This window comes from Nomascus leucogenys, chromosome 3 (assembly GCF_006542625.1).
Source record: "Nomascus leucogenys isolate Asia chromosome 3, Asia_NLE_v1, whole genome shotgun sequence".
Classification (NCBI taxonomy): domain Eukaryota; kingdom Metazoa; phylum Chordata; class Mammalia; order Primates; family Hylobatidae; genus Nomascus; species Nomascus leucogenys.
In genome coordinates this window covers 39,029,073-39,041,095 of record NC_044383.1, presented here as the reverse complement: position 1 = coordinate 39,041,095, position 12,023 = coordinate 39,029,073, and the positions used below count along the sequence as shown (strand labels likewise).

Below are 12,023 nucleotides of genomic sequence, written 5' to 3'. Positions count from 1 at the left end.
AATTTTTGTGGGGATGCATTTGATTAAGAGCATGGACTTGGCTGGGCGTGGTGGCTCATGTCTGTAATCTCAGCACTTTGGGAGGCCGAGGTGGGCGGATCACCTGAGGTCAGGAGTTCAAGACCAGCCTGTCCAACATGGTGAAACCCCTCTACTAAATATACAAAAACTTAGTCTTGGCCAGGCACGGTGGCTCACGCCTGTAATCTTAGCACTTTGGTGGGTGGATCACAAGGTCAGGAGTTCGAGACCAGCCTGACTAACATGATGAAACCCTGTCTCTACTAAAAGTACAAAAATTAGCCAGGTATAGTGGCATGCACCTGTAATCCCAGCTACTCGGGAGGCGGAGGCAGGAGAATCGCTTGAACCCAGGAGGTGGGAGGTTGCAGTGAGCCAAGATTGCGCTACTGCACTCCAGCCTGGTGACAGATCCAGACTCTGGCTCAAAAAAAAAAAAAAAAGAACTTAGCAGGGTGTAGTCACAGTAGGCTGCAGCAGGACAATTGTTTGAACCTGAGAGGCAGATGTTGCAGTGAACCGAGATCACACCACTGCACTGCAGCCTGGGCAACAGAGCGAAACTCTATCTCAAAAAAAAAAAAAAAAAAAAAAAAAAAGCATAGCCTCTGGGTTGAAATCAGAATCTCTCAGTTTGTGTTTCAGTTTTTTGTCTATAAATTGGGAATAATATTATCTTTATAGTTGTAGCGAGGGTGTTTTACGTGGATTATCTCATTCGATGCCTAGCACATACTAAGCTCTCAAAGTTAGTTGCTATTTATTTTATTATTAACACACAAGGGCTTATGATATTTATTATAGTGTTTCTTTACTAAGGGCTTCATATTGTTTCTTTTTATTTCAAGGCTTTATCCAGCTTTTTTCCCCAAGATGACACCAATTTGAATTTTTTAATTTGATCTCCCTTCTTATATATTGTCTGAAATTTTTTAAAAAATGTAATAAATGTAAATACAATATACTTTCTCCAAGTTACACATATGAATAGCTCAGATTTTTACTGTTCCACACACAATTTTATTTCCTAGACTTTCTCTAGCTTAAAAAAAAAAAAAAAAAAGGCCAAGTGCAGTGGCTGATGCCTGTAGTCCCAGCACTTTGGGAGGCTGAGGCGGGAGGATTGCTGGAGCCCAGGAGTTTGAGACCAGCCTGGGCACCACAGCAAGACCCCATCTCTACAAAAAATAAAAATAAAAAAATTATCCAGACATAGTTGTGCATTCCTGTAGTCCCAGCTACTCAGGAGGCTGAAGTGGGAGGATTGCTTGAGCGAGGAGTTTAAGGTTACAATGAGCTATGATTGCACCACTGTCCTCCAGCCTGGGTGACAGAATGAGACCCTATTACAAAAAAAAATTATGTATGTTGCCAAATCATGTATACTGCAGACAGGATCACCATTTTATTACTTGTGTTTAAAGTTCAAAGTTTTTTAGACTTTTCATTTGTCATATTAAGACTAATGATATTAATGGTGTTCCTAATAGGCATACAGCTCTCCTACAAACTGTAATTCAGGCACCAACATTCCTTCCATTTTGTACTTCCACCATCTTTAACAAGGCATTTCCAGGGTTTTCACAGAAGGGGAGAGGACAAGGAGACTCACAAGGGGAGATTTTGGGAAGCTAAGCCTGGAGGTATTACGCATCTCCTCCTCTTACATTCCACTGGCCAGGACTCAGTCATGCGGCCACAACTAACTGCAAGTGAAGATGCAAAATGTGGTTTAGCTGTTTGCCCAGAAAGAAAAAGAAATGGTTTGGTAAACAGCCAGTTTCTACCACACATACTTTTTTTCTGTTTAATCAGAACAACCACATAAGATATGTACTGTAAAGCTGGGCGTGATGGCTCATGCCTGTAATCCCAGCACTTTGGGAGGCCGAGGCGGGCACATCACGAGGTCAGGAGATCGAGACCATCCTGGCCAACATGGTGAAACCCCATTTCTACTAAAAATACAAAAATTAGCCAGGTGTGGTGGTTCATGCCTGTAGTCCCAGCTACTTGGGAGGCTGAGGTTGGGGAATCCCTTGAACCAGGGAGTTGGAGGTTGCAGTGAGTCGAGATTGTGCCACAGCACTCCAGACAGAGCGAAACTCCGTCAAAAAAAAAAAAAAAAAAAGATATGTACTGTAATTTATATCACTTACTGATGGGGAACCTGAAATTTTGTTTTTTATTTTTTTCTTTCATTAAAAAAATTATTTTTTATTTTTTGAGACAGAGTCTCGTTCTGTTGCCTGGGTTGGAGTGCAGTGGCACAATCACAGCTCCTCCCACCTGGAACTCCTGGGCTCAAGCATTCCTCCCACCTCAGCCTCCTGAGTAGTTGGGATTACAGGTATGCATCACCATGCCTGGATAATTGATACTGAAATTTTGATAGGCTTGAGTACCATACCTAATATTTCACAGTTAATAAATGGCAGAATAGAAACTAAAACCTCAGCAGTCCAGTTCCAGAAACCATATTCTTTATAAAGTTAACTACAACATGATCAATACTGATTTTACTGAAGAAGAATATTTAGGGTTTTTTTAGTTGTAAGAGAGGTGGGATTTTAGAACTGGAAGTAATGCAAATTCATCATTTTAGAGCTGAAGAAATTGAGATGCGGAAGTAGGATGTCATAGTGAAGGTCGAATCATTGCTGTTCAAGTATTATACAATATAAAGAAACATTTTTTAAGGAAAATATAATGGCTGGGCATGGTGGCTCATGCCTGTAATCCTAGCACTTTGGGAAGCCGAGGTGGGCAAATCACCTGAGCTCAGGAGTTCCAGACCAGCCTGGCCAACATGGTGAAACCCTGTCTCTACTAAAAATACAAAAATTAGCTGGATGTGGTGGCCCATGCCCGTAGTCCCAGCCACTCGGGAGGCTGAGGCACGAGAATTGCTTGAACCCAGGAGGCCAAGGTTGCAGTGAGTCGGGAGGCTGAGACACAAGAATCGCTTGAACCCAGGAGGCCAAGGTTGCAGTGAACCGGGATCATGCCACTGCACTCCAGCCTGGGCTACAGAGCAAGACTCCGTCTCAAAAAAAAAAAAAAAAAAAGCAAAACAAAAAAACCATAATTGCAACAATGTAACAATGTATATTACATTTTCTAAAAGTTAATTTCTTAAGCTATGTGGTTTAATGGAATTAAAATAAGATTTCTTTTTCTTTTCATTCTTTTGAATTTTTAAATTTTTTTTTTAGTTGACACATAATAATTGTACATATCCATGGGGTACATAGTGATGTTTCTGTACATATAATGTATGGTGATGAGATCAGGGTAATTAGCATATCCATCATCTCAAACATTTATCATTTCTTTGTGTTAGGAACATTCAGTATAGTTGTCCTGTTTGAAATCATGTGTTATTGTTAACTGTAGTTACCCTACAGTGCTATAGAACACTAGAACTTATTCCTCCTATGTGGCTGTAATTTTGTATATTTTAAAAAATTTCAGCCTATCTCTTCCTTCTCTCCACCCTTCCCAGCCTCTAGTATCCTCTGTTCTACTCTTTACTTTTATGAGATCAGCTGGCCAGTGCAGTGGCTCATGCTCATAATCCTAGCACTTTGGGAGGCTGCAGCAGGCTGACTACTTGAGCTCAGGAGTTTGAGACCAGCCTAGGCAAGATGGCGAAACCCCATCTCTACAAAAAGTACAAAAATTAGCTGTATGGTGCATGGTGGCATCGCCTGTAGTCCCAGCTACTTGGGAGGCTGAGGTGGGAGGATGGCTTGAGCCTAGGAGGCTCAAGTGAGCTGACATTGTACCACTATATTCCAGCCTGAGCGACAGAGCCAGACCCTGTCTCTGAGAAAAAAAAAAAGAAAGAAAAAGAGAGCGACTAGCATTTTTTAGCTTCTACATATGAATGAGAACATGGGGTATTTCACTTAACATAATGTCCTCTGGTTCTATGCATGTTCTCGCAAATGACAGGATTTCATTCTTTTTCGTGGCTTAGTAGCATTCCATTGTGTGTATGTACCACATTTTCTTTATCCATTCATCTGTTGTTGGATACTCAGGTTGATTCCATATCTTGGCTATTGTGAATAGTGCTGCAATAAACATGGGAGTGCAGACCTATCTTAAACATACTGATTTCAATTCCTTTGGGTATATACCCAGTAGTGTCATTGCTGGATCATATGGTCGTTCTATTTGTAGTTTTCTGAGGAATCGCCATACTGTTCTCCATAGTGGCTGTACTTTACATTCACAACAACAGTGTATAAGAGTTCCCTTTTCTTTGCATCCTTGCCAACATTTGTTATTTTTTGTCTTTTTGATAATAGCTATCCTAACTGGGGTAAGAGGATACCTCATTATGCTTTTGATTTGCATTTTCCTGATGCTTAATTATGTTGAGCATTTTAAAATATATATGTTGGTCATTTGTGTATCTTCTTTTGAGCAATGTCTGTTCAGATCATTTGCCCATTTTTTAGCTGGATTGATTTTGTGTGTGTGTGTGTGTGTGTGTGTGTGTGTGTGTGTGTGTGTGTGTGTGTGATGGAGTCATTCTCTGGTCTCGGTCGCCCAGGCTGGAGTGCAGTGGCACGATCTCGGCTCACTGCAACCTCCACATTCAGGGTTCAAGTGATTCTCGTGCCTCAGCCACCCAAGTAGCTGGGACTACAGGTGTGTACCAGACCTGGCTAATTTTTGTATTTTTAGTAGAGATGGGGTTTCACCATGTTGGCCAGGCTGGTCTGGAACTCCTGACCTCAAGTGATCCACCGTCTCAGCTTCCCAAAATGCTGGGATTACAGGTATGAGCCATGGTGCCTGGCCTTTTTTTTTTTTCTGCTGTTGAGATGTTTAAGTTCCTCATATATTTTGCCTATTAATTTCCTGTCAGATGAATAGTTTGCAGATATTTTTTCCCATTCTGTGGGGTTTTTTTATGCTATTGATTGTTTTATTTGGTGTGCAGAAGATTTTTAGTTTGATATAATCTAAAATGGGAATTTGTTTAATTTCGGTTTTGGTGCCTATACTTCTGAGATCTTACTAATAACATTTTTTTCCAAGACTAATGTCCTGAAGCATTTCCCCTATGTTTTCTTCTGATAGTTTTATAGTTTTGTGTCTTACATTTAGGTCTTTGATCCATCTTCAGTTGACTTTTGTATAGGGTGAGAAGTGGGGGTCTAGTTTTGTTTTGTTTTATTTTCATATGGATATCCAGTTTTTCCCCCAGCGCCATTTATTGAAGAGACTGTCCTTTCCTGAATTAGTGTTCTTGGCACCTTTTTCAAAAATCAGTTGGCTATAGATAATGTGGATTAACTTCTGGGTTCTCTATTGTGTGCCATTTTTCTATGTATCTGTTTTTTTGCCAGTACTATTCTTTTTGGGTTACTATGACTTTGTAGTGTATTTTGAGGTCTGGTAGTCTAATGCCTCCAGCTTTTTTTTTTCTTCATTTCTCAAGATTACTTTTGTTGTTTGAGGTCTTTTGGGGTTTTATATAAATTTTAGGATGGTTTTTTTATTTCTGTGAAGAGTGTCACTAGTATTTCGATAGGGATTTTATGGAATCTATAGATTATATTGGGTAGTATTGTCATTTGAACAATATTAATTCTTCCAATCTATGAACATGGGATGTCTTTCCGTTTGTTTGTATCCTCTTCAATTTCTTTCATCAGTGTTTTCCTTGTAGAGGTCTTTCACCTCCTTGGTTAAATTTACTCCTAAGTTTATCCTTATTATTTTTGTACCTATTATAAATGTATCCAGTTTTCTGATAGAAGAATGATGTCTTATTTAGGCACTAATGTCTTTCATCATCTTTTCTGTTGAAAATCTTTTGTTTTAACTTAGAGAGTTTGCCTTTTAAGCAATACCCAGTAGATTATAGAATGGTGGGTGAATTTTGCCAAAGAGATGGAGCAGTTGATCTTAAGACAGGTTGTTGTTAAGAATACACATGGGTGCAGAGGCTCACACCTGTAATCCCAACACTTTGGGAAGCTGAGGCGGGTGGATCGTCTGAGGTCAAGAGTTCGAGACCAGCCTGGACAATATGGTGAAACCCTGTCTCTACTAAAAATACAAAAATTAGCCAGGTGTGGTGGCAGGCACCTGTAATCCCAGCTACTCGGGAGGCTGAGGCATGAGAATCTCTTGAACCTGGGAGGCAAAGGTTGCAGTGAGCCGAGATCCTGCCACTTCACTCTAGCCTGGGAAATGGAGCAAGACTGTGTCTCCAAAAAAAAAAAAGAATTCCCATGATAATTTGAGGAGGGGGGAAGAGTACAGATGACATATTTAAACTTTAATTCTTAACAATTCACAACCAGTGGGTTTCATGTAAATGGTATTAAGCTTTAATGTAGAAAAATAAATAATGGCATTGGTCAAATGTGTCTTCTCAGATCTTCTTTGCTTTAGGATTTTTTTTTTTTTAATTTTTTTGAGACAGAGTCCCACTCTGTCACCCAGGCTGAGTGCAGTGGCGTGATCACAGCTCACTGCAGCCTCAAAATCCCAGGCTTAAGCAGTCTGCCCACCTCAGCCTCTCCAGTATCTGGGGCTACAGGCAAACCACTACACCCAACTAATTTTTGCTATTTTATAGAGATGGGGTCTCACTATGTTGCCCAGGCTGGTCTTGAACTCCTGGATGCAAGCGATCCTCCCACATTGGCCTCCCAAAGGCATGAGCCACCAGACCCGACTGATTTAGGCTTTTTTAAAAATTAAGTTATTGGCTGGGCACAGTGGCTCACACCTGTAATCCCAGCACTTTGGGAGGCCGAGGCGGGCAGATCACCTCAGGTCAGGAATTCGAGACCAGCCTGACCAACATGGAGAAACGCCATCTCTACTAAAAATACAAAATTAGCCAGGCGTGGTAGTCCATTCCTGTAATCCCAGCTACTCGGGAGGCTGAGGCAGGAGAATCGCTTGAACCCAGGAGGTGGAGGTTGCGGTGAGCTGAGATTTTGCCATTGCACTCCAGCCTGAGCAACAAGAGCAAAACTCCATTAAAAAAAATTAAGTTATTTTTCAATGTATTCTCTTCCCATCCCCCAAGAGCATTAGAGTTACTCAGGGAAGGACCCAAGAAAATGAGAGAAGGGTTTTTTAATATTATGGGACTGAGATCCAAGTTAAAATACTAATCCCATTAAGAAGGAAAAAAAAATCCTCCATTGTCAGTCTTGAGAAGTGTGAGCATGGGGGACAGCAGGATCACAATTGATGTGGGGACAGGAGAGAACTAATAAAGAGCAAGTACAGGCCGGGCGCGGTGGCTCACGCTTGTAATCCCAGCACTTTGGGAGGCTGAGGCGGGCGGATCACGAGGTCAGGAGATCGAGACCACCGTGAAACCCCGTCTCTACTAAAAGTACAAAAAAATTAGCTGGGCGTGGTGGCGGACGCCTGTAGTCCCAGCTACTCGGAGAGGCTGAGGCAGGAGAATGGTGTGAACCCGGGAGGCGGAGCTTGCAGCGAGCCGAGATCGCGCCACTGCACTCCAGCCTGGGTGAGAGAGCGAGACTCCGTCTCAAAAAAAAAAAAAGTACTGTATACTAGAACCTGAGCCTAGGCACTCCTCATTTTGAACATTGAGTTTTGTACTACCAAAAGTGGTTTTTGTCATATGATTACATATGTGTTTGTAATTTAAGAAGTAGGGACGAACTTTTGTTTCATGTCTCTGTTGAGTTTATTATATACAAATCCCAGAGACATTTTTGTGGGATGGGAATGAATAAGTGGCAGTGCAAAAGGATTTTTTTTAAAAATTATTTTGGCGAGGAAGCTTTTAGTTCCCTTCCTCAAATCCCATCAGCACTACCTCAAATAAACACACAATCGGTGTAAACAATTGTGTACTTTCTTTGCCAAGGCAACTTCAAGACAAGTCCTGTAATACTTACTCTCCCCACTTCCCCCAACCAGAATGGCTCCCAGAGAACCACTGGATAAGGAATTACATGGTCAGACATTGTCAGAAAGGTTGGGAAAAACCATTTTGGTGATTCTACTGGAAGGTATACATGCTTCAAAAGAAGTAGTAAATAAAGCTGGGTGGAGGAAAAAGACAAAACAAAACCGGATGTTTGTGCAAGGGGAACAGAAAAGAGAGAAGTCAGACTTTGAGTTTATATTAGGTTACTAAAAGATGATATTTGGGTTCTTCATACAATAATAATAGTTTTTATTTAGCATTTCTTACATGCCAAACACTGATGTAAACACTTTTACATTTATTAACTACTATAATTTTTAAAACAATCCTGAGAGGTAGGTAGTTTTCTTATAGTTTACTAATGAAGAAACTGAGGCACAGTAAAGACAACTATCCTGCTCAAGGTAACACAACTAATAAGTGGCAAATTCAAGATTCAAATTCAGGCATTCTGGTTTCATAGCTCATACCCTTAACTACCAGACTGTTCTACCACTCTAGTATATATTAGGCCTTTCCTCTACATAAGGTTGTAAATTCACATAATTTTGTTATTTATTATTTAATTTCCCACTACTCAAGTTTGAGGGACGAAGCCTTTTTTTTTTGAGGTGGAGTCTCACTCTATCACCAGGCTGGAGTGCAGTGGCACGATCTCGGCTCGCTGCAACCTCTGCCTCCTGGGTTCGAGCGATTCTTCTGCCTCAGCCTCCCACGTAGCTGGGACTACAGGTGTGTGCCACCATGCCCAGCTAATTTTTGTATTTTTAGTAGAGACGGGGTTTCACCATGTTGGCCAGGATGGGAAAGCCATATTTTATTTGCCTTCTTATCCCTAATTAAGCACTGTTCTTTTTTTATAGAGATGCATACTGAGTAAATGAGTTAATGAATGAAAAATTTCCGTGACCATTTTTCCCTCTAATTTTAGGATCTTCACACTATATAGCAAATCACTACCACTTGATCTGGCCTGTCGAGTCTGGGATGTATTTTGCAGAGATGGGGAAGAATTTTTATTTAGGACTGGATTAGGAATCCTCCGATTATATGAAGATATTCTCCTGCAGATGGACTTTATTCATATAGCACAGTTTCTAACTAAATTGCCAGAAGATATCACATCGGAAAAGCTGTTCAGTTGTATTGCAGCCATTCAGATGCAGAATAGCACCAAAAAATGGACTCAGGTAGAGTGATATTTTCCTATCTTTAATAGATGTGTTAAAGCAGTTGACTTATTGTAAAAAAGTTAGGTATTTCTTAAAAGTTAGTGCTTAAAAATATGTCTTTTAAAAATAATTTTTGACTTCTAAGAAGCAAGAGTTTAAATCAAATTGCCCACTTTTCAGCTATCCAAACATAGGGCTTATTTTATTTTATTTTTTGAGACAGAGTCTCGCTCTGTCACCCAGGCTGGAGTGCAGTGGCATGATCTCGGCTCACTGCAAGCTCAGCCTCTTGGGTTCACACCATTCTCCTGCCTCAGCCTCCCAAGTAGCTGGAACTACAGGCGCCCGCCACCACGCCTGGCTAATTTTTTGTATTTTTAGTAGAGATGGGGTTTCACCGTGTTAGCCAGGATGGTCTCGATCTCCTGACCTTGTGATCCACCAGTCTCGGCCTCCCAAAGTGCTGGGATTACAGGCGTCAGCCACTGCACCTGGCCTGTTTTATTTTATTTTATTTTGAGATGGAGTCTCACTCTGTAGCCCAGGCTGGAGTGCAGTGGTGTGATCTTGGCTCACTACAACCGCCATCTCCCGGGTTCAAGCGATTCTCCTGTCTCAGTCTCCCAAGTAGCTGGAATTACAGGCACGTGCCACCACGCCCAGCTAATTTTTTGTATTTTTAGTAGAGACAGGGTTTCACCGTGTTAGCCAGGATGGTCTCAATCTCCTGACCTTGTGATCTGCCCGCCTCAGCCTCCCAAAGTGCTGTGATTACAGGTGTGAGCCACTGCACCCGGCCGGGCTTTATTTTATGTAAGTCCAATAATATCAATTTAGTGAAGTACAACCCACAGTAGTCATTTATTTGCCAGAGTAGTTATTACTTTGGTATTTCAAATAGACAACAATTTTATTATATTAAATACCTACTGTGTACTAGGGTTTGTAGTTGAAAGAATATATAATGTATGGTCCTGGCTTTTAGATGCTTAGTCTTGTTAGGAAAGTAAAAGTATTGGCAATCTAAGTTAAGTGACATAAAAGGATAGCAGTATCACTCAATCCATGAATGATATAAACAATTGACATTATTAAATTCACAGTCTTATTGGTTCAGAAAATGTTATGTTACCAAATAGTAATTTCAGAATAGTTAGCAATTGGTAAAAATTGGAATCTAATCATATTTCATGATTAGAAAAAAATAAAGGGGATTTAAGAATGGCACACTTTCGGGGACAGAGTTAAGTATAATAAAGCTTTTTCATGTTTATAAACTATAGTTATTTAAATCTCTTTAATCTGGGTGGTAGTTTTTGAGGATTAATCTTTATTTCCTATAATTTTCAGGTCTTTGCATCTGTAATGAAGGATATTAAAGAAGGAGACAAGAACAGTAGTCCTGCTTTGAAAAGCTAGTCTTCAAAATTGACAGACTAATTGACATAGAAAAAGTGGTTTTTGGATAAAGGCTTTTTGTTTCCTATGTAAAAGGCGTGGAAGAAAATGTTGGAGATACCTAAAAGAATCAAGAGGTGGAAAACTGCTGATTTTACATTTTATGGCTGAAGTAAATGAAATAAGTAACTTATTGACAGTATTAATAAACTATTATTTTGTAGGTAGAGTCATTTTTCAAAGGAAAAAGCTTAAATGGTGAGTTTATACTCCACAATTTGAAGTAAACAGTTTAATGCAATAAATTTTTTAAATAGCTTTGAAGATACTTCAAATTTTTACATCTTTTCTTTTGTAACAGTTACCACAAAGATACTCTGGAGGCTAGAGTAGGATTGTTAAATACTACTGTTAACCTCCAAAGTACTATAGTACAGACATTGTTTCTAGTTCTGACCTTTTGAAGATATTATAGACCAGTAATGAACAAAATTGGTTGTAAATGATTTAAGTCACTGAAGATGTCATTTATCTTCATTCACAAGTTGGGGCAAATTCGAGTTACCTAGGAACTGGAAATGTTGGTGGGAGATTGTGTGTTGTTTGTTTAGATGTTTTTCCATAGTATCGTGTCCATTTGTTTTTTAACGGAAATTTGTTGTCTTCCTTAAGGAATTCCTTATCACTCAAGAGAATTTTAGCCATTCTGGTTCTAGTCTAACAAATTATTCATCTAATAATTTCACATTAAGAAAACTATAAATAACTGGTAGAAGGAAAGTTCTTTGCACTTTAGTGGATTGAAGACTTGACTTTGAGAGTAAGTCCAAAAACATATGTGATGTTTCTCAGTGATAAGAGTAAAAAGTAATGAATCCTGAGAGTTCTTAAATAGCATGCTACTTGGCAAGACTTCATATTTTTTAGTTACAATTCTTCCACTGTCTATAGAAACAAAATTTGTTAACTCCAGTTTGAAATTTGAAATCTAATATGTAGCTAAATCTGTGACTTGTAAAACTCTATGCATAATTTTTCCTAATCAGTGGAAATAAGAATAAAAGAAAAAGGTAATTTTTTTTCTAAGTCTACATCTTATCTCTTGATTCAGTTGCCTGAAGAAGCTGTGTAAGGAGATTAGTCTTGTTATTGATTCCTTTATGTGTCAGTGCCATCTTAATCTCTTCACATGGTACACTAAATGCTGCCTATAACCCATCCTCATCTTCTTTACTCATCATTGCTTTCTTCAAGGAAGGTCTTGATACTGCCTCGTCTACCTCATTATAGGCTAGTCTAGATAGTGACTCTTTGGAAGATTGGTAGCCTCTGAATGAGTTATCCAACTTCTGCTTCCTCACATTGGCCACTTTGCATAGGTTCGGGAACTTAGCAGGTTTTAAATCCTCATGCCCATGGAGGTGAAATACTTTGAGGAATGGGAACATCTCTTCACTGTGTTTTTGGATCAGCCTTCTGTCAAC

At 39.7% G+C, this 12,023-nt stretch overlaps 1 protein-coding gene across 3 annotated transcripts in view; it reads left to right on the top strand.

Annotated features, from left to right (window-relative positions):
* The window catches only part of TBC1D12 (TBC1 domain family member 12), a 143,203-nt gene extending 131,575 nt beyond the window's left edge, over nucleotides 1–11,628 (top strand). For 2 of the 3 annotated variants that reach the window (XM_030809240.1, XM_030809239.1), the window contains 2 exons: nucleotides 8,901–9,159; nucleotides 10,492–11,628. In XM_030809240.1, coding sequence (XP_030665100.1) covers nucleotides 8,901–9,159; nucleotides 10,492–10,560 — 328 coding nt within the window. In that variant the 3' untranslated portion in view covers nucleotides 10,561–11,628. The remainder of the gene's footprint in view (nucleotides 1–8,900; nucleotides 9,160–10,491) is intronic. The other variant, XM_030809241.1, reaches the window with a different exon arrangement.
* Nucleotides 11,629–12,023: the final 395 nt, after the last annotated feature.